We start from the raw sequence: 23,733 nt of genomic DNA on the forward strand, positions 1-23,733 counted from the left end.
TGGCTGTAGGTGTCTAACTCTGTGTACTGATTATTAACTGCTTCCTTTGCATCACAGCTCCTGGGTAACTTCAAGGACAACGAGCGTGCTGTGATCGCACAACATGTCAAAGGCACCAAGGTTAACATTGGGATCAAGAAGCTGCTGATGCTCATCGAGATGTCCCTGCAGGTGAGACGCCCTAGTCCTGATCCCTGATCAAGGTGTTCAGTCAATGCTGGCCCCTGCTTTAAGGGCACCCTCCCTGGGGACTGTGGTGTCTATCCATTGACTTGTGGATAAATAGGTGATTCGCTTCTTCGTGACTTAAGGGCATCACCACAGCAGTCTGATGGCGTACATCTCTGCTCGTTTTATGTTTCAATTTATCAACTAAGGAAGGAGCCAACCGTCTGATTTCCGGTGCTGGAATGAGTTTACCAGACTGAGATCATTCGCTTATTTGAATGTTCTAAAGCATTAATTAGCTTATCATTTGTAATTTTTTCAGTTAACTAATTTCAATTGTAAAGCATGTCTGACCATAAGACACACCATCTTCACAGTGAATGACATATATTCAACTAACATTGTAAACTTGCTACTTAAATAAAATTAAAATACATTCAATGTACACAATAAACATGAACGATAATACATAAAACATAAATGGTGCAATGCATTGAGATTGAATCCAGTCAGTCTATAATCCAACAACCAATATTTAACTACGCAGTACTAATTTTGTGTAGCTAATTTAAGGTTGTTGACGACTGGATATATATATTTGTTCTGCAAGGGCAATTCATTTTTACTTGCTCCCTGCATTGAATCATATTTATTTATTTATTTATTTATTTATTAAACCCAACAGTACTATACGCCAATTATGGGGTTCTCCTCAGGGCCTTTAGACTGGATTGATTCTGAATTTGCAGTTCTCGTTTTTCAATTTTTTGAATCCTTCTTGAGTATTCAGCCATGGTTAAGGCGAATTTCGTTAAGTTATTGAGACGTGTGGTTTTCTAAATCGCACCTTTTATATTGAACTTAAGTAGTCACCGCGGCACATTTCCCCATGGGAATTTCCATTCTTGTTCTTTAGCTTTACGAAGTGAAAAACGACTTCTGCTCGCGCCGAACCTTTGCTACACCAGGGAAGCGCGATCAGACAGGACTTAAGTTCGGTTCGACGCGAGTCAAGAGAAGAACGTTGGAATTAATCAACATGCGAGCCTGAACTCAATTACCAACAGTCATTGCAGGAGAGAAGAATGCTTTAACGGCTTGACACGCGATCCCCCGATCTGTTGAAAGCGTTAGCTCTCCAGAAGGTAATGACAAGGTTCTCTCCAAACTGGAGCACCCAAAACATAAGTCTGATTAAGTGTCAAGACTCTCCACCTGGCTGGTACCACACTTCTGGAGTAGCACTCTGGGGAGAGTCAAACGGCCAGTCCCTGCCTAGAAGATTCCATCTGCACAACAAAGATCTAACCAACAAACACGATCAGCCAGTACCCGGGAAGGGATTATATGTAGACCCTTGCTAACAAATGGTTACTGCTGCCCTGTCTCCATCCTCCTGCACTTCAGTGTCCGAGGCTGCACCCTTCTACTCGGGAATGCGAGCCACGCACTATCACTGTCTGGGGAGGCTGTACCAAAAGACCCAGTATTCCGTTTCCCAGGGGCATGCAAAATGCACCCCGTTGATCTCTGCAACCATAAACTCAAAACAACCATACATACAAACACACGGGGATGTCAGCGTGGGGCCTGGGCCTTACATTCAATTGGAACTTTATTCTGGAGGTGATGGGGTGGTAGTAGGCATCATACTCTTGCCTAAACAACAAACTGTCTGTTTATTATTCTTTTTTTTTAGTTTAGTCTGTTTAGTATTCTGAATCAGAAAAACAGTATGCTGCCACCTCTGTGTAATGTAAATGTTTCAGGACATGGACAATAGTCCCATATCGACTAAAGAGTGCAACTGGAACACCCATCCACACCTCAGAGCCTGGCCCCGTGTCTCATGGTCAGATTCAAGGCCTAGGCCTCAGCGTGTATGCAGATTTATTGTGTGGGCTGGGTCAAAATTATCAGGATACCAGATAACCTACATGTAGGGTCCCTCAGGGCAGTGGAGCACACCTGTAATACCATGCATGGCGTATCCCCATAACTTTGGATTCTTAATTTCTACTTACCATTATTTCTGAGCCATAAGTTCAGATCTGTAAAAAATGTGTATCCCAAAATTTTAAAGTAAGGTATATGTACTTAAATTACTTAAACTGGAAGTTCTGTAGTAGGGGATCTCTGTGTATAGTCATAATCTATGAATAGTCCCGCCCATGTGCGGGTACCCCGGAGCAATCAAAATATCTCTTAAGTTGTCCTGCATTTGCAAACCTGCAAAGACACTTAAGAGACAGACAAAATAATACAGCCTAATACAATATGGCTGCACTGGCCAGCACTTCATCTGAAGTGAACACAAAAGCCAAAATAAAGTTTAAATGTCACTTTTATTCACATCTGACATGTTCATTTATTGTATCACACTCCCTTCACCTAAATCCCTTTAAACAATAGAGAGGAAGGGGTGGACAGACAAGCCCTATAGGCTGTCATTATGTGTCTGCTAAAAGGATACCGTGCCTTTAAGGAACTCTCCAGAGACCCCCGGTATCCCAGGATGCACAGCCAAAGCAAGTTACTTTCAGTTCTTTTTTCCGGCTCCTGCTAGCAGGACCCGGGAGCATTGAGCTCTACCCTTTTGGGTGGATATTTTGGACTAAAATTGATTTTTTGGAGATAAAAGTTTGTTCATTCGACGTCTAGAGCCTTTCTCTGCTGCATCCTGTAGTTTGGTGCAGTTTGACCCACTCTTAGCATGGCTTTGTTTGATAAATGCCCTGAGTGTGGGAGGAAAATGGCCAAGACGGACCCACATGATGTCTGTATTCTCTGCTTATCATCTTCACATGTCCCTGCTACATGTGACATCTGCAAGACCTCCAAGAGGACCCTGAGGGACAGAGAGAAGATTCGCCTTCAAGGGCAGGAGAAGCAGAGAACAGGTGGGACTTCTGGGCATGGAGGATCTCCTTCACCATCCTCTGCCCATGCTTCAGCCACTGGAGGGACCTCCGGGCAGAAAAAGGAGCAGAAACGACACCTACCGGCCGGAAGATCCCGTTCGAGGACGACGGCGAAAGGTACAGCACCGGTGTGTTCGCCGTCGATCCAGGGCTCTGGATCTCGGCGTCCTCGACGTTCGACGTCGAGAGAGGGGCCGGCGAGACCTCGGACTAGGTCGCCGTCGAAGGCTTCACAGTCGACGTCGACACACCATCGACGTCGTACTGAGCCCCGCAGACAGCGCCGCTCGCCATCGAGGCGAGCCCGCTCGCCTCCTTCGCCGCCGACTCATGGATCGACGTCGACGCGGAGACACCGGCGACGGACGTCGAGTCGAGGGAGATCGCCGTCGAGTCGAAGGAGATCGCCGTCGAGGCGACATCGCTCACCGGCGACGTCGAGAGGCTCGCCGTCGAGACGAAGGCGCTCGATGTCGAGAAAAGGCAGGGGGCGCCGTTCGACGTCGAGGGGACGCCGTTTGCGTTCAACGGCGAGGAGAAGCCGTACGAGGTCGACGCACGGTTAGACGTCGAGGACGAGATCGCCTGGTACCACTTCTTCAGTGATTACGATATCCAGTCGTGGATCTAGGAGAGGAGGACGCTCTCCCTCGTTCACTTCGGCCTCTTCACGGGGTAGACCCGCAAAGAAGAGAAGGGTGGACGGAAGTCCGGCCAGGGCTAGTCCGGGTTCTCCTGCAAGGAGTGATGGACGGAGGGAGTCTCCAGTGGAACCACTGCCTCGACCGCAACCTCAGCCGCGGCATCAGAAGCCTCCTACGCCTCCTCCTCCTCCTCCTCCACCACCGCCTCCGGTGCCACAGCTCCCGCCTTCTCCTCGGCGACCAGTGGCTCCTAAGAGACTGAGATCTCGCTCTAGATCGCGCCGGAGGTCACGGAGCAGACACAGATCGTCCACTCACACAAGGCATGGACGACGGAGGTATAGATCTCGATCCAGAGGCACGAGGTATTCGGACTCTTCTGGCACTGGACGGCTTTCCCCCACGTTATCGTAAACACCGCCTACTAGAATCTCGCCAGTGGATGATATTGCCACTTTCCAAGATGTTCTGATGAGAGGGGCGGCAAAATTGGGAATCTCAGTGACAGTACCAGTTCCCCCTACCTCTGTGATATTCGAGACATTACACAAGGCGCATCTCTCACGCCCCCTCCTCCCTTTGGTTCCAGGTCTGGAGGAACCAGCCATGGAGGTCTTCTTGACACCGGCCGTGGTGAAGTCTGCTCCCTCAAGGTTGCAAAAGAAATACAGGGCCCCTGATTCGGACCCGGCGTTCCTCAGGGTGGACCCTCCCCCGGACTCTGTCATTGTGGTTGCGGCTAGGAAGCAACATGCCACGTCGCCCTCTTCAACAGCTCCTCCGGATAAGGAGAGTCGCAAGATGGACTCCTTGGGGAGGAGGATGTGCTCTACGTCTGCCTCGACTATGAAGGCTGCTAGCGCCTCCGCTCTGCTGGGTCGCTATGACCGATCGTTATGGGACTCCCTGCAACAGTTTGTTGACTCCCTGCCTAGGGATAAACGGGAAGACTTCCAGGAGGTGATGAATGAGGGCATGATGGTCTCCAACCAGATCATCAGTGCAGCGGGGGATGTGTCATTGCTGGCGGCCCATGGGTACTGTCATGGAGTACACATGAGGAGACATTCCTGGCTGAGACTTACCTCTCTCAAGCCTGAAGCGCAGCAAAAGATTGCTAACTTACCTTACTCTGGCACGACGTTGTTCGGGTCTCATGCGGATGACGAAATGGCCCGCATGAAGGCCGAGGCAGAAACCCTGAAGGCCGTGGGGTTGGAAAAACCCAAGGAACAGAAGAGATCATTCCGTTCCTATGGCAGGCGTTACTCAAAACAACGCGGCCAAGGGCGTCAGTCTGGGCAACAACAACAACACCAGCAACAACAACAGTTCCCGAGGCAGTCCTTTCAAAAGCGCCAGAGGGGCAGAGGGCAGCATCAATCCTCGTCGGGGAACAAAGGCCCGGCCGGGTCGAAGCCCTGAAAGGTCACTTCCCCCTTATCTGTTACCTGCTCCGGTGGGGGGAAGTATTCAATACTACCTGGCAGAGTGGAGAACAATAACTCAGGACAAGTGGGTGCCGAATATTGTTTGCAATGGGTACAGTCTTAGTTTCACCAGCCCGCCTCCACAGGTCCCACCAGTGCGCTCTCCCTACATGGTGCGAGAGCTCCAGTGGGAGGCGGACATTCTGTTAAAGAAGAAGGCGATAGAGACTGTTCCTTTGAGGCAAAAAGGAAAAGGTCTTTACTCAAGGTTCTTTCTCGTCAGAAAAAAGGACAAGAACGAGTTCAGGCCTATTCTAGATCTGCGTCAGGCAAACAAGTGGATCCGCAGAGAAAAGTTCTGTATGTTGTCCCTGCATCAGATTTACCCTCAGTTGCATCGAGGAGACTGGCTGTGCGCCATAGATCTGCAGGACGCTTACTTTCATGTGCCGATCGCACAAAAGCATCGCAAGTTCCTGAGGTTCTTGGTAGGCAACAACCATTACCAGTATACAGTACTCCCGTTTGGTCTGAAGTCTGCACAGAGGACGTTCTCCAAGTGCATGGCAGTGGTGGCGGCACACTTGCGGAAGAACAAAGTGTTTGTGTATCCCTACCTGGACGATTGGCTGATCAAAGCTTCCACGTACCAGGAAGCCCAGTGTCATTTCAACAGGACAGCTGCCTTGCTTCATCGCCTGGGACTGCACATCAACATGACGAAGTCAGTGCCGATCCCTGTGCAGTGTCTCCATTACTTGGGGGCCTCAGTCAATACCTTGAACGCAAGCGTGTGTCCTTCGGAGGAGAGACGCTTATCTATCCGTTGGAAGGCCCTGCACCTCCTCTCAGCCCACTCTCCTACAGTGAGGACGGTAGCCTCTTTACTGGGGTCGATGGCTTCATGCATCTTTCTCACCCCCAATGCACGTCTGCATATGAGGCCTCTGCAGGAATGTCTGGAGGATCAATGGGACCAGAGGCGGGGGCGTTGGGAGGACAAGATTCATCTGTCCCAACACGCTCTACAGTCTCTGAAATGGTGGTGCTCCTCAGAGAATGTCTGCAAGGGGACTCCCTTTCACAAGGATATTCCGGTCCAGACAATAGTGACCGATGCGTCTCTCCAGGGATGGGGAGCGCATTCGGGCCCTCTTCAGATTCAGGGGATATGGTCACAGACGGAGATGACTTACCACATCAACGTTTTGGAACTCAGAGCAGTACACTTGGCCCTGAAGGCGTTCCATCCCTCCTTCAAGACGAACTCCCTGCTAGTTCAGACGGACAATACTACTACCATGTATTACCTCAACAAGCAGGGGGGCTCCCGTTCACGCACGCTGTCTCGGGAGGCACAGACGATCTGGAATTGGCTGGTGGCCAGGAACCTAACGATCACGGCAACCCATCTGCCGGGAGTGCAGAATGCCCAAGCCGATGCGCTCAGCAGGCTCGTTCAAGAAAATCACGAGTGGGTGCTAAACGACGACGTGCTAAGAGACGTCTTCGCAGAGTGGGGCACTCCGGATATCGATCTGTTCGCTACGGCAGAAAACAGCAAATGCCGCGACTTCGCGTCCAGGTACTACCAACCAGGGACACTGGGGAATGCACTATGGATCAGCTGGTCCAACAGCTTTCTCTACGCCTTTCCACCCATTCCCCTGATTCCGGCGGTGCTGATCAAGCTGTCGCAATCCAGAGCCAGGATGATCCTGATTGCTCCGGAGTGGCCGAGGCAATGGTGGTTCACCGACCTTCTTCACCGGTCTGTTCTACCACACCGGCGCCTGCCGTGTCGGCCGGACCTTCTCACGAAATTCGGAGGACAGATGGTTCACCCCAATCTCTCGTCCTTGAGTTTGGCAGCATGGCTCCTGAGCTAGTACAGTATGGACACTTGAACCTACCTCAGGACTGTATGGAGATCTTGAAAGAGGCGAAGAGACCGTCTACGAGGACCTCTTACGCCTATAAGTGGAAGAGGTTCTGCTTATGGTGCACGGCAAAGGACATTGACCCTACATCCTGTAAAGAAGATGTTATTCTGCCTTATCTGCTGCAGTTAGCTCAATCTGGGCTTAACTTTCAGTCTATTAAAGTTCATCTCGCAGCTTTGACTGCGTATAGAAAGGGCCCTTCCCAAACCTCATTTTTTCAAATCCCTGTGATTAAAGATTTTTTGGAGGGTTTGCGTAAGGTGTTTCCCCCTGTTAGACGACCTTCTCCACCATGGGAATTGAACGTGGTGTTGTCCAGATTGATGAGGGAGCCTTTTGAGCCTATTCATAAGGCTTCTCTGCAGCATTTGTCCTGGAAGGCTGCCTTCCTTGTGGCCATTACATCGGCCAGGAGAGTAAGTGAGATTCAGGCTCTGTGTTGTCAAGAGCCGTATACTGTATTCCATGCTTCTAAAGTGGTAATGCGTACTCATCCTAAGTTTTTACCTAAGGTGATATCTGATTTCCATGTAAATCAAATGATAACTTTGCCTACATTTTTTGAGCATCCCTCCTCTCCGGCGGAGAGGTCTCTGCATTCGCTAAATGTGCGTAGAGTGTTGAAATTCTATCTAGATAAGACAAAAGACATCCGCAGGTCGGATCAACTGTTTGTAAATTATGGTTCGGTAAGAACTGGTCTAGCTACCTCGAAACAGTCCATCTCCAGATGGATTGTGTCCTGTATTCAGCTCTGTTATCAGAAAGCTAATAAGACGTTAGGGGGTAAGCCTACAGCGCATTCGACTAGGGGCAAAGCAGCGACTACAGCTTTGCTTAGGAATGTTCCAATTGCTGACATTTGTAAGGCTGCCACCTGGATGTCGGTCTATACGTTTACAAAGCATTACTGCCTGGACTCTGATGCTAGGGCAGATGCGTAGGTTGGACAGGCTTCGCTGAGGAATTTGTTTGCACAGTGATTTGTTGGCGTTTGGTTTTTACTCCTCCGCTGTTTGTTGGTTGGGATGGGCTTGCCATTCTATTCATAGATTATGACTATACACAGAGATCCCCTACTACAGAAGGAGTAGTTTCTTACCTGTAACTCCAGTTCTGTAGTAGGGGTATCTCTGTTATAGTCATAAGCGACCCTCCCTCCTCCCCGGTGGAGTAAACTGACAGTATCAGGCCTGTTGTTATACACCTTCAAAAAGAACTGAAAGTAACTTGCTTTGGCTGTGCATCCTGGGATACCGGGGGTCTCTGGAGAGTTCCTTAAAGGCACGGTATCCTTTTAGCAGACACATAATGACAGCCTATACGGCTTGTCTGTCCACCCCTTCCTCTCTATTGTTTAAAGGGATTTTGGTGAAGGGAGTGTGATTAAATAAAGGAACATGTCAGATGTGAATAAAAGTGACATTTAAACTTTATTTTGGCTTTTGTGTTCACTTCAGATGAAGTGCTGGCCAGTGCAGCCATATTGTATTAGGCTGTATTATTTTGTCTGTCTCTTAAGTGTCTTTGCAGGTTTGCAAATGCAGGACAACTTAAGAGATATTTTGATTGCTCCGGGGTCCCCGCACATGGGCGGGACTATTCATAGATTATGACTATAACAGAGATACCCCTACTACAGAACTGGAGTTACAGGTAAGAAACTACTCCTTTAAGGGGGAGTTAATTGAAATGAAAAATATACAATTATTTATAATGTTATTAATAATCATTATTATAATAGTAATACATTACATTAATAATACATTTAATAAACAAAGAATTAAAAAAGAATAATATAAGTGAATTAATTGTATAGGCACTTATATCAATCCGTGTTCACAGATCCCAAAAAAAGTAGTATGAAGTTATGGGGCTTAAACTTGTAACATACAAAACCAAACAGAGGTTATTCCCACTCCAACAAATGCATTTGTATTGAAGTAATGAAATATGTAACTAGGAGTGAAACTGCATATAAAATGTATAGATAAACCAAGCTGATGCAGTAGGGCAGACATGCAGAACAAAAGAATACATCTAGTCAGCAAATCAGTTATTATTAATTGAACATAGATCATATCTCCTCATGTTTTCCTAATTATTCTTTGTTCGATGCTGCGCTACCTCATACTTGAATAACAAAACTCCATTAATAAGACTAATATTCAACTATCAAAAGCTTCCTTGATTTCCAGACTTTGAGGATCTGCTTCTTTGCTTTCATCGAAACACAGAGCAGCCTTATTCTTTACGGAATTTCAGGGTCAAGTTATCAATTATATAATTTAATATTACAATAACTTGTTGATTTATCAGACTCAACTGATTAGAAACATATTTCCTAGAAAATTAAACTCACACATTTCTATAAGATGAAACCGAGTAATCATTATTCAATACATCCTCAGCATGTGTCTACATTAGTCAGTGCTAGCTTAGCTATTTACACCAACGTCCAATCTGTACAACCTAGCACAATCATTTAGATTAATCTCAAATTGAGATAAATGGTACTATTAATTCGTGACTTAGAGGTCCAATCTGGCCTTTTACTGTTTAGAATCTCAAAAGGTTTATCATCCGTTTGTCTCTGATCTGTGACATCTATACTGGAACCACTATATGTGGTAGCTAGAAAATTATCGCAAATCACCGAATACAAACTTGAGGCATTTCGATTACCACGAGAACCATTTCAGATAACGAGGTTTGCCAGGAAATCAACTTCAGATAGTTTTACTTTTCTTTATTGTGAATATTTTATCTACATTTCAGATATTCAAAAAAAAAATGCATCATAAAACCAGATTGTTTCCAACTTTTCCAACTACATTTTCTATCTCCTGTTACCCCATAAGGATGATTCATTTTGCACCTAGTAGTTTAGTTGTAGGTCTTCGCACGTTTTTGCCACACTTCAGGAGTATGTGATGTTGTGGGAAGAACGTGTTTTATAACCACTTTACCTTCCAGCAGAAAAAAATGTGAGGCTGTTATAGTTTCAAACCCTTCATCCCCTCCATACTTTTTTCTGTTGTATGATTCTACTTGATCCGCTGTAACACAGGTTTCTGGATGTAGGATAGTGGCAGTCCTGATCTTGTAGGTCTTTAAGCCGTTTGCTCCAGTGCCTTTGCGCATTATGTACAGCGTTTTGAATGCACTCCAGAATTGAACTCTTATATGTGGGTCAAGATTACGCTACTTTTGCTCAAGCTATACCTGTTGTTTCATACATAAACAACTTGTTTTCATTAACCTTGTTCAATTCCTTTCACGAAACACAAAATACAGATGTTACAATCTGCACTGCTGCCATGGCGGTATGTGGTCATTTTTTGAATGCCAACTATTTGAGGCCATGCTCTAATATTGTGAAAATGCTTTGCAGAACAGGCTGGTCTATACTGAGAACGTGGTTTTAGTCCCACCTCTGGTGTGACCTTGTTCTTTAGGAAAAGGAGTTCTAAAGCGGTCTTGTTGACACACATATACATATATTTTACAAGTTTACAAGCTCTTATTGTGAGAGCTGAACAAAAGCAAGCTGCAACAAATGTAGGGGTTCATTGCTGTAATTCTAAAAGGTGCATCACATGTGAATACCTTTTACAAACATCATCAGTAACAAGTTCTGTTATAAGAAGAATCTATGGAATAAAACATTCTTACATGTTAATCAGCATGCGTTATTTATGTGATTCAGTGCCAACGCCAAAGCTGTAAAAAAACATAATGTAGGCCAGACACTGAACGACCTCCATACATGAATCAGGAATTATTAATAGGTAATAATTAATAAGAAAACTGACCAGCCTGTAGCCAAAATTTTTAACTTTGTGAACCATTTGCTATCAGAGCAGAAGATTTTTCCTGTGGAACATGTATTACAGGAAGAACTAGTAGACTCCAGAGTAAACTTCTGGATGTACTGTGTAAAATTATTCCATCCAGATGGACTGAACGTCACTGACAACACCACCTGACTACTGCTTTCCGCAAGGGATCTCAGGACTTAACTGATTCCATATTCCAAATGGAATTTTCAGTCATGATGCTTTCTGAAAATCCAGCAGTGTCCGCTCTGAAGCTACTGAGCAAGCAATCTTGAACTACTGTTTTGCCTGATGATGGCAGAAGCCGAAACATTGTAGTGGAAATATAACGGCGCATGCCACAACCTATTGACGAATGTGTCAGTGGGTCTACCCAGATGGGCCATGTACACGACGGAGTTTCTAGCTGACTTTTTTTTGTCCGCCATGGCACTGCACACTGCAACCCCAAAGTCTAGACTGGCTGCTACGCAGACTCTTCTGTTTTTACACCGGTGGACCAGAAGAGATCCTTTGCCTTCAAAGACCCTTAAGAAGTGTGCCTGGGAAGGTGAGATATATCTGTCATTTCAGTGCTCTGCTGCAGAACCAAACTAAACCCACACCTCTTCCCACAGAGGCACCTGGTGAGCTGTTCAATGCTCTCATCGGATGGTCATATTTAAATTGAGCTTACGGTTGAAAGCTAAGGCGATGTAAGGCTTGTGAAAGTTGAGGTGTTTAAGGCTCCAATTCTGTTTCACAGCAAATAGCAACAGCTCACCTCAATAGTTTGGTGTGTGACAGTGTGTCGTATGTATGCACTGATGATGTAGCACCAGCCAAACTTGTATTAATATGCATTGCCAGCTAACCATTATCTTATACATATTTATACAGCAGTCATTCCACCTGTGGTACGGCCTTGCAGTGCTGCTCACCTCTTCTTTTTGGTGTGGAGCACAGACAACCTTTCTTTTGACTTGTAGCAGCAGCTCACCTTCATACGCTAATATACAGCACAAGCTCAGTCATATATATTTGTTCAGCTCTACAGGAATCTGTTGATTGTGATCTGTTCTCTATGCTTGTGCTGATAAAATTATGTGGCTAGAACTCACCTCTGCTGTGTGGTGTGTGGCACCACACCCACCACAAGTGCATGATGACACTGTTAGTAGGTATGACACCAACAGTTTAAACAGAAGCTGAACCAACATCACGCATGCAGCCAAAGCACATTCTGCTCACTGGGGTTGGCTGCAAACAGATGCTCGTGGTGTTCTTCACCAAATGCTCAGTCTACAACCTGTAGGTGACTACACACACAGGCACACGAAGGGGCAGGATTCTTCACAAATAAGCACTAAAGGCACAGTCTACACCCTAGAGTTTGCTACACACAGGCGAAAGACTGATTGAATTATATTGGTGCACTATCTCATTAATGGCCTTCAGGGTCTTCTTCTTTTGACTGTACGCATGAGTCCTGATCTGAAGTTACCAGATAAATTATACGCACTTGTAAATTATATGATTTACAATTAATGTTTTTGCACATAACCACATATAAAGGCCCATATACCTGCCGCTGATGAGCAATAAAGATGTGTGGCAAAACATGAGCTTACTCTTAAAAAATAATGCATGCATCAGTAAACAGTCATTCATACCTATCAAGCAGTGAAAAACAAACTAAACTGTTTGACATGCTATGTATTGCTGTTACTACTTATATTTGAAACTTATAAAGTTCTCAGTTATGTAGTATCATGTTAAAAGAAAAGTATGCCTTGGACTTCCTAAGCAAAAAATTCCTTTTTTGATTACATTGAATTGAGTTTATTCATCCAGAGAAGACATTTTACTTTTCACGATGAACATCTGCATTTTTAGAAGGAAGTGTCGGGCTGATGTTTTAAACAAAATGAACAAAGTTTCAGAATTGTGTGTAGAGATGATATCGGAGGGATAATTCATTCAGCCTTCGGCGGACGTCCTGCTAATTGTGGTTGACTGGTGGCACTGACAGCAGTGGCTGTTGTTTCAAGACTTGTGTGAAGGCATTTCATCATAGTATTGGGAAATGTTTCCCTGGTATCACTTCTGCTGTCTGGGGCCTGGGCGTGTAAAGCTAGTGTAATCCATCTGCTCTCTGATCATGGAAGCTCTGGATAATTCGAATTGAGCAGCAGCACTGCTGTATGAGCATGGAGGGTTTCTAAAAAGAATGGAAGGTGCACCAGCAAAGAGTCCAAACTCAAATAGAAGTCCTTTATATTTTTTATCAGCATAGACTAAAAGAAGAGGCTGCAACTTTGAGGCCATGCAGATCAGCGGGGGTCGCAGAGCTGCAGCATCTTGAGGGAAGGACCTGAGAGAATGGACTTTTAAATGGGTGTTTGAACCTTTCCTATAAAGACCAGGAATGACAAATCTTAGAGTATATACTTTTGTACCTACAATTTCCAAGATTGCAGTGAACTATTATACTTGGTTTGGCTGTGAACCTTGATTATTGTACACCCGAACGCTTAATATAGATCGCTTATTATTACTAGTCACTCTCTGGAACCCCTAAAAGGAACATTTATATACTACGACATGGGCCGAGTGAATGCTGATCACTACGATTAATTAGTTTTGCCCTGCAGAAGTTATTGTGTTAAGAACAAAACGCGTTGGCTTATGTCTTACTGCACTTTTATACTATAAGAATAAAACAAATATAAAGGACATCTATTTGAGTTGGGACTCTTTGCTGGTGCACCTTCCATTCTTTTTAGAAATTTCTTATCTGGATTCCAGTGGAGCCCTTCTGCGGCGGACTCCGTAAGAGTTGTGCACAGGACTTTTATATGCTATAAACAGGAGTTGAGGTGCTGAGCAAAGGGTCAGCCGTAGTTGTGTTTGTTGTGAAGCATGGAGGGTTTGCCTAATGCTGCTGTATGTAAGTGATTTTTCTATGCAGCCCCTACCAAGCAGATTATATAAAAATATTCCTTTAACCGACTATAATGCTAGCACGTTAGGGAAATAGTGTTGAAAAGTCTGCTCTTTTGTCATCATTTTTCATGTGGATGGTGAGCCCCGATAACACACCTCAAAATCATTGGAATACTGCATTTGTTTTCCTTCAGAAGCTCTGGATTTTTAGCACGTTTCTTTAAAAAAAATGTGCTGCAAACCTCCACCTATTGTGTTTTCTCCTTCCAAATGTTATTGTGGGTGGGGGGGCATGTGTGAGAAGAGAGCTCCCCCCCCCGCCCCCCATATGAACCCCCTATGTGGCTATTTACTCTCAACCACTTCAAAACGTCACTAGCCGGCACTTCTTGCTACGAGCACTGTAGGGGGTTTCCAGCACCTACGGTGGTAGTGGGTCCCCCTAGCAGTACTAGATTATGTGCCCTAACGATTTTTTGGGGTGAATCTATTCAGTTCTTGTCTTCAAATGTATGTTGCCTTTTCATAGCTGTCCGGCCACACTGCCTCTTCACATTTGAATGCGCTCTGTCCAGGGGCTCTAGGTGAACCCGCTCACACCGCAGGTCCAAGAGCGAATTCGGCGGAGCACAGGCGGGCACCTCCCTCCGCTCTGCACCGCTCTGTTAAAACTTGCCCGGCATACAGGATCTGCTCCGACTGGATGTCCCCTCGGGGAATAAAGGCATTTATTTTTTGCATTATTTTTTTCCTCTCGGTCTCTCGGCTTTTAATTCCATAGCTACCGGCGAGCCAGTAAAGCTTTGCTCCGCATTACACTTCTGTGATGGGCACAGACCTGCAGGGACTACGTTCCGGGAGCTGGAGCCAGTTCCCTGTATTTAATATCTTGTGTCATGACCCAGGGACATATTTGAAACCTTCCACTCCGAAGTGCTGGGCTTTGTGTGCTTCCGGTGACGATATCCGTTAACAACTCGCGTCCTTTCTTATCTTCCGCCTTCATTGCAGGTCAAAGAACTGGTCCAAAACAGGGGAAGTTCTGAAGTGTTGCCTTCTCTCGTCAACCCCTTTTATTTTGGATCCCCGGCGCCCTCCTCACACCACTGAGGCTGATATCAGGAAGGAGTTTATTTATTTTGTGTTGTGTCTTTGTTTTGTTTGACACTGTTGTTTCTGAAGGTGTGTGCAGTTTTGTATGTAAGCATTCACGTTATGTGCTGTATGCAGGGTGTTTTCAGACCCTTATATTTTTAGATCTATCGTATCCTATCATTGTATTTTGTTTCACCGATTGCCAAGTCACTTGGATTAACCCTGGCCACCAACTTCACTCTCGAGGAACACATTGTAAAAAAAACAAAGATTTGTACTAGCTCTCTCTCTCTCTTGAGACAGGGAAACCGTTTGTTGCAGAAAGTGCCTTCGGAAATGCTGTTCAGGCAGCAGGTCCGGACTGTGAACCAAAACCGGCCCTGGCAAAGTGCTCAGCTGGCCCCCCAGCGTTTTGGGGATGCAGCTGAGCTGTTGCCAGGGTCGGTTTTGGCCGATTTTATAACAGGGGCCAATATTGCAGCTAATCTGCAAAAATGGCCCTGTACCAAAAACGGCCCCCCAGGTGCCCAAAACTTCCCCCCACCCTGGCAACCTACCTGGGAAATGCCCGGTGCCTGCTACGGCCAGTCCTGCCCTTCCAGGCACTCATACTCTTGCATGAAGTTGGTGGTAATGCCCTGCTGCATGGCCTACTAAAGCCCACACTGGCACCCCTTAAGGGCATTCTACTCACTGCAGCCTGTCTCATCCAGGGCCTTAAGCAATGTGATCCCATCACCCCAATCCTGAAGGAACTTGATTGGATACACTTGCCGGCCTCCTCCATCTTCAAAACCAGCTGTATTACTCACAAAGCCATCACAACCAGCACCCCAACTTATCTTGCAGACAAGCTCACCATTTGAGATGGTTCTCAGCATACCCACAGGCTTGGCCACATCAGACTGCAGTCTAATCAGAATAAAAAACAAGGACGCAGGTCTTTACAGTCTATGCACCCAGGATCCGGAACATCGTCTCCTTATCAATCAGGACTGCCACAGCGCTGCTCCAGTTTAGGAAAGAGCTGAAGACTCGCCTCTTTAAAGAACACTATATTACAGTGCATTAACCATCTACAACCCATTTAACTCTCTTATTACTTGTTCACTAGTTGACTTTATGTAGGATTTATATTTTTGTGTTTCTGCATGTCTTCGTTTTCAGTTTCTTGCTTGTCTGCCTTAGTGGAAGCTCAGCATTTCTGTTATTTTCACGTGGGCATGCTATGCTATTGTTTGTTTTATATCAAAACATGTTTGTAATACTCTGAAGCTGGTTTCTGTTATAATCGTGTATTTTAGTTAGTTGTTTGTGATGCAAGTCAGGTGAATATGTATTGACTGTACGTGTTGGCTTCATGCTGCAGGTGCTGGTTTTAAATGATCTGTGTGGTGTCTAGATTGATTCTTCTGTATGCGTGTCCTCTTTGCCTGGTAATCTTTGTGCAATGTATCGTGATGGTGTGTGGTATGTGTTCGTGGTTGAGGTGAGCATTTGATTTGCCTTGTGGTGTTCCGGTGATTGCTTTTTTACAGTGTGAGTGGCTATTTGAAGTTTTTAGATGTGATTCTGTCAGTGTTTGTTATGCTGATGAGTTGGTTTGAAATTAAAAGGCCAGCGGGAAGAAATTTAGAGTGAAGCTTGCAGTCATCTTTCTGCATTAACCGAAAACGTGCTGAAGCAGAGGGAGAGGCAGGAGGGCGACGGTGGGATAGGAGAAGAAGCGGCAGAGTGGAAAAGAAAGCGGGAAGCCGGGTTGAAGGTAGAAGGAGGGAGCAAGGAAATAGAGAGAGAAGGAGGCACGGATGACATGCAAAAATAAATGTGAACAGGGGGCTAAGAAGGACAGTGGGCACGCATGATCAAATGGGGCGAGGCGGTACCATGTGCAAAATTGCGTGTGAAAAGGTTGCTTAAAATAATCACAAACTCGTCTAGAGTGTTTATACTTGTTTTTCCAAATATGGTTTATTTAATATATATTTTCCTTTAATTTGACTTTCCTCTTCCACTATGAGTGGACGGAGATCCCCCCCACCCCCCTTAGTCTCACCTACGTAGCTGCCAGGTTTTCATTTATTGAATTTATCCTGGCCTCTTTTGTCCACACTGGACCACTCCCTTTGTGTGCTTTATAGCTGCCACACACTCATCTTGTAGGTTGCTGCTGAGTGTACTTTCTTATTCTCCCTCAGCTCATCTGTACCTCTAGCATAATGTCTCAGACCCTGACAAGCATTGGAGTAAGCAAATAATTGAGTTCTATCCCATCCAGATTTTCCTGAATGGGCAGGAGGAGAACATGACTCTAGGCAATTCTGAGTCTCCATGTACTCCATGTTTGCCCAATTTAGACCTTCAATTTATTTACGTTGATGCAGAGTCGTATCCACTCTGCAGCCGGGTCCTATTCTTGATCACAAATTCACAAGGTTTATGCCTGGATAATTCATTAACAAGGTACTCTATTATGGGTTAATTCCTGCACTCCGAATATCTTAGGGAGAAGGGGATACACCGATCGGATGGATCTTGTAATGTCTGATTCCTCACCTAAGAATCCCTCAAGCCCCTGACTGGATTTGGAGCATTTTTTAGGAGTGCTCCCACGCGCCGACAAGTGGCATTGTGCAGCTCCGCACTGACTCGATGCTGCCCCAGAAGTGACAGAGCGAAGCAACATGTAAGTGCCACACCTACTTCAGTTCCTTTCTTTACTTGCCTTCTGACGTGAATCCATAGCTCCACTCCTACTTTGTTGGTCTTCCAAGATCTCCTAAACACAACCTTTGAACATTGTGCTGAGGAACAGTGTCCCTATCGAAAACAGGTTCCAAGCTCTGCTGCTACTGCAGGAAGCAGATGTTGGTCACGGACCCCACAAGATTCGCCTTTGGTACCTGGACTCCAGACACAACTCTGAGTCGTGTGATAAATGTCCCCATTGCAACTAAAGGTGATTTGAGACCAGAGATGAAGTGTATAGTGCTAAACACAGGTAGTAGTTGTGGTCTTGCGTAGGTTTCCCTCCAAGTCACAAGGCATTTTCCTCGACTGCCCTATTTCCTGCTGAATATCCTTGGAGAAGTTTGAGTGCAAGAGCAAGCATGAAAAAAAATGAAACGGGCCCAGACACCATTCCAACAGTTTGACTCCAAAGAAGACACCAGGGCATCAAGATTTAAGTCACACTCCCTCAAGGTCACCGTCCATGAAATTGAGTCCTCAGTTGGTCCCGACATGCCCAGAGTTTCCCAAGCCATTGTCAACACTGCAGCAGATCGATGCCTTAAAAGAGTCCATGTTACAAATCTTCAGTGCATTTCCGGCTCTCTGTGACATGCCTTTAGGTCTCACAAAACCACAGGGGCCTCCAGTCGGGTTACAGCCGACAGGTCCTTCCTAGTGCAGTCTGTTCCCTTGGGACCAATTGCTATGGTCATACCAACTCCAGTACAGACCTGTTCCCTCAAGCAAAACTCTCACCTATGTTCTCCTGGTGGCCTGGGCCAAACCTTGCATAGGGGTTCCTGTGCATCACATGAAAGTCCATTGCCACCACCCTGTCCCAGGAGACCTAGCCTTCCTCTTCCAGTACCCCTCACCTGAGAGCTTGGTTGTGCAGGCCTCCACAGCCAAGATCAACCCAAAAGCATTTCCTTCCACTCTACCAGACGGGGGATCCAAGAGGCTGGACAGCTTTGGAAAGCATATTTTCACTTCCAACAACCTAGCCTTGCGGTTGGTGAACACCACATGCCTCTTGGGCAAATATTCCCATGTGTTATGGGATTTGGATACGCAGCTGCTTCCTGTGCCTCCCGAGGAGGGCCGAGATATCCTCAAGTGGGCGCTTGTGGAGCGCAATTTGCCATCTGGTGTGGGATGGATTCCACTGACCCCCTGGGTGCTTCAAATTGTGTGGCAGGGATACGCCCTCCGTCTTTGGCACCATCCCAAGAACAGCGGACAGAGGACTATCTCTCCTTGCTCTTCTGGCCAAAGGAGTCATCAGGAGGGTGCCTGTGTCAGAAGTGGGACCTACTTGCTATTCCTGCTACTTTCTGGTGCAGAAAATGACAGAACTTTGTCCTATTCTAGGTCTGTGCCTTCTCAACGGCCTTCTATGGAAAGAGAAATTTAAGATGCTCACATAATCTCAGGTCTTATATGCCATGGTCCTTGGAGACTGAATATTTGCGTTTGGCTTGCAGGACACTTATTTTCACATCTCCATCCTGTAAGGCCCGCAGGAGTTAACTGCGAGTTACGGTGAGCCATGAGCACTTTGTTTGCTGTGACCCACCAATGTCCCTCGGGTGTTCACCAAAGTGAGGGCGAATGGTTGCATCTGATCTTCAGAGGTCATGGATTCCAGACTACCCCTATCTTGATGACTGGCTGTTGAAAACAGGCTCACCCCATGCAGTTGTCACCCACCTACAGACTATGGTGAACCTTTTGTACTCGCTGGGGTTCACTATCAACCTGCCGAAGTCACACCTGACTCCTTCTCAAATGCTTCCCTTTATCTGAGGTATTCTGGATACAGTGCAGTACCGCACCTAGCCTCTGGAGAGGAATGTCCAGGATATTAAGCTTATTATCTTGATGTTTTAGCCTCAATCCTAGATTTCCCACTGGGTACAGCACAAAGGGAGTGTCTCCTACCTGATCCAGATTTCGGAGACTGCAAAAGATCTGCAGTGATGGCTGACTGACCACGATTCGATCCTAGGTAGACCCCTCTCTGTTCCCCACCCAGAACTGAAATTGGTAACAGATTCATCACTTCTGGGCTTAAGGTGCGGCTATCTGGTTGTACAGCACCTGGCAGGCTCATTGAATATCAAGGCAGACAAACACAGCTGTCAATGCCTTGTAGATCACGAGTTGGTGACTCCATCCACAAGTGCACAGGGTCTTTTTCCAAGAATGGAGAGAACCCTGGCTCAATCTGTTCAGTACTGCCGAAAATGCGAAATGTCATCATTTCTGCGTGTTGGAGATTCCAAAGCGGCTCTTGCTGGGAGACTCATTCCTCCTTGAGTGGAATTAAGGGCTCCTGTACACCTTTTCACCAAAGCCTCTCCTTTCCTGAGTTCTCAAGTAGATCAGGACCAACAGGGCCCAAGTCATCCTGGTGGCTCCGGATTGGGCAAGGAGACTCTTGTATCCATTACTCCTGAGCATGAGTATCGGTACTCCTATCAGGCTGCACCTTCGAGAGGATCCCCTGTTACAGCAACAGGATGGATACTGCACCCAAACCTGCACAATGTTCACCTTCATATATGGAGTTTGAGAGTTGATGAAAAAATGACTGTTTTCTTGCTGCCAGCTTGGCACTGAAGTCCTAAAAAGCAGTCTGTCTATTGAGCAGCTATACACATTCCCTTTGAGACATAGCAGTGAGATCTTGCCAGCAGACCCAGAGTATCTTAGGGCCTCTTGGCTCACACGATTCATGATTGGCAGGGCACAGCCAGGTATGTCACATGCGCGGGCTTGGATACCACGGACTGCGTTAGTCTTTGCAGACATGCCTGGATGAGATCAACTAGATTTTCCAGCACTGACCAGGCATCCATAATGGATATGCCCTTTGATGGAGAGAAGATGGACTCCACTTTAAATTTACTAAAGATAGCTGAACTACAGCATGTGCCTTGGGACTGTTGACCCCTGCAAACCAATTTCTGCACCAGTTCTGAAAGTTAAGGGGTTATTCAAGGGTCTGGCATACTGCAGAGACAGCCTTCCCGTTCAGTGATGCAGCAGATATCAATTATTTTTGGGGCCTTGGATGTGAAATCAGCTGACCTGTGAATAGGCCAGCAGGGGCACCTCTCTTGAAACAAAGGCCAACAAACGACTTTAGTTTGCTCTCAGTGGCACATACTCAATCAGGGGGCTAAGGGGTTATGATCCAGCATTTCATCCCAGATGGCAATCCATCATGCCAGACAGATGGGTCTTGCAAATTGTACCTTTTATCTCCTTCCTACTCCATAGCCTTGCCACACCTAATTGACTTTCAGAAGAGCTTCTGTCCATTCTGCTTCAAGTGGTATGCTTGTCAGGCCTAAAAGAAATCTACTGACCCACTCGCAATTGGCAGTAAAAAAAATTCAGGTCGAGCTATTTTTAGCATCTACTCGTCCCATCTGGCAAGTAAACTTAGGCTGGAAAGGAACCAGGTGCTCTCTTCATTCAGAAAGTGAATGAGCAATAAAGATGCCATTAAATCTTGTTTTTATCCTGACACATTTGCAGTCTGTTCAAGGAAAGAGGTGAAATGTCAGTTTGTCTTTTAACTAATTGCTGCTAGGAAAATGAGGTTTACTTTTGTCTCTCTTACTAGGTTTTTCTCAAGTGAGCTGTCTGAAGATGTCAGTTATTTTTCTCTTAACACATTACATTTAAATAAATAGCCTGTAAATTAATATTATAAATATTCCAAAATATATCGGGAATTCCAAAAGCTTTTTTTTCTAATTAAGAAGTGTGATGCAAACAAAGAGTTAAATAAGAGAAGAACAAACAAGAACATTTTATTTGGTGATGTGCAAATGACACATATTTGCAGAAACTCAGTATATCTGCAAATTAGGGTTTCCTCAAGAACGCTTTTTAGCCCCGCAAGGCCTTGGAATGGGCACTGTAAAATGTTATCTGTTGGACCGTTCAGCATTTTGCCAGGCTTACCATCCTTGTTTCATTTATTTGTTATGATGAGGTTTATTAAATGTTTGACTCATGTTCCCTCCTAAACCATTTATGATGCCACAGTGGGACAGTAACTTGTAGTTGGCATTCCTCATGTGCATACCTTTCGAGCTACCACATTGGGGGTTGTTCACTTTACAAGCCTCCAGTGAGGGTGAGTGTCCTTTGCTCAATCTCACTCATCGAAAGGGAAGGAGAGGCTCCATCAGTTGGATCCCATAAGGGCTTTTGGGTCTTACATTGGTTGTACCAAGGACCATCAACTTCTTGTGCGGGTCAACTTTTTGTGGGGTTTTCCAAAATAAAGGTATCACCCCAAACTAACCTCTTGTGTAGCATTGTTTTACACTCCTTCTTTCACCATTCTATTACATCCTGGTGCTTCAGAGGGGGGCTGGGATCACAGCCTAATCCCCTTTGCCTGATGGTTTTCTTTTCACAGGCGGTTTGACAGAAACCTAATTAATTGTTCAAAGATAATTCCCTGATTATCCGGGTGCCTTTCTCCATCAGAATCCAGAGTTCACATCAGGTCTCCCAGTATATATGAGGTGGAGATGTCCTGGCACATATCCTCACCCTTTGGTATCACATGGGTAGAGCCATCCACACATACATATTGGAATTATAGCACTTATCCATGGCATGCAAGGTCTCTTCTGCCACTACCAAGACTGTGCAGTGTCAGCACTTGGATGTGTTTGTGTTTCCAGAGCGTCTCAAGTGGAACTCTAGGCTCCTGTAAGCCTTTGCACTGAAACTTATCCTGCTCCGAGTTCTCAAGAAGATTACTGAGAACGGTTTGTGGTTTGGTACGATGCATGCCAAATTGACCCCCTCCAGGTCTAATCTCTAATGTTCTGTTTGTTCTGTCTCTCGCCTGGTTGGGCCTGCTTTGGGCGCTGCAAAATGTTATCTTTTGGCACCTCAAACTAGTCCTCGCTTACTTGATGTTTACTCCTTTCAAGCCGCTTCACATTTGTCCATTTCAGCTCCTCACCATCAAAACTAGGTGTTCGAGGCATATGAGCTGCAGATTATACACTGTGCATAGATCGCCATCTGGCGTTGGGCCCGGATGTTTGCAGTTTGTTTTTCCTCTTGGAAAGTCTATGGAAGTCACGAGGTCGGTGACTCCTCCTCTGGTTAGTATTGCGCATGGGCTTCGGCTCCATCCTCAGATTGTTTTTTTCCGCCATCGGGCTCGGATGTAATACTTCGCGCTCCGGTTCCGAACTTCCCAGTTCACCGATCGACGCACAAATCCTCGCTCATCGAGCTTCTTCAAAGATAATAAATCATCTTACTTATCTTCTCTTCGGCACTTCTTCGATTCCGGTCGTCGACGGCGGCCTTCGGGCCTATTCCGGCTCCGGTCTCGGCTGATGGAAAGAACTCCCTTCAAGAAGTGCCCTCGATGTGGGTCCAAGTTTCCCCACACCGATCTTCATGAGGTGTGCAACCTCTGCCTCTCCCCAGAACACGAGGCCCGAGACTGTCCCGCCTGCAAGTCTTTTCGCTCAAAAAAGACCATTCGAGATCGACGGGCTAGACGCAACATGGCGCAATCCTCTACCTCCGCTCCAGTCGACATCTTCAGGGACGACGTCTAAGCTCCGGGACAGCAGGACATCGAACAGGAGGACGACGACCTCGTCAGCGCTTCCGAGGCCGACGACTCATATGTGGAGGACATCACCCCGGCGCAGCGGGTCGTGAGTACAATTCCCCCTCCCACGCCCACGCCGATACCAAAAAAGGCTTCGGTCACACCTTCGCCTCCGGGCCTAGGCAAGACCAAGGACACTGCTTCTCACACCCCACCTTCGGGCCCGGTAAAGAAGCCTATTAAGCCTTCCGGCAGCTCGGGCTCAAGCCAGCCAGCCACCGGTGCCGAGAAACACCCTTCGGCACCGAAGAAAAAATCGGCCTCCACCTCCACACCGAACCCGGCACTGAAGTCTTCGGTGTCGAAACCTGCTCCTCCGGCGCCGACCAAACATCACAAGGCCCTCGGCACTGACACTCCCGTGCCG

The 23,733-nt window shown here is 46.2% G+C and overlaps 1 protein-coding gene across 4 annotated transcripts in view; it reads left to right on the top strand.

The window, feature by feature from the left end:
• LOC146869886 (vesicle-fusing ATPase) overlaps nt 1–23,733 on the top strand; it is a 1,522,848-nt gene that overhangs the window by 1,406,612 nt on the left and 92,503 nt on the right. For 3 of the 4 annotated variants that reach the window (XM_085623829.1, XM_085623831.1, XM_085623842.1), the window contains one exon: nt 58–171. The exons of the other annotated variant lie outside the window; for it this stretch is intronic. In XM_085623829.1, coding sequence (XP_085479955.1) covers nt 58–171 — 114 coding nt within the window. The remainder of the gene's footprint in view (nt 1–57; nt 172–23,733) is intronic. 4 annotated transcript variants of the gene reach the window in all.

The sequence above is a fragment of the Triturus cristatus genome, chromosome 1_1 (assembly GCF_964204655.1).
Source record: "Triturus cristatus chromosome 1_1, aTriCri1.1, whole genome shotgun sequence".
NCBI classification, from domain to species: Eukaryota; Metazoa; Chordata; class Amphibia; order Caudata; family Salamandridae; genus Triturus; species Triturus cristatus.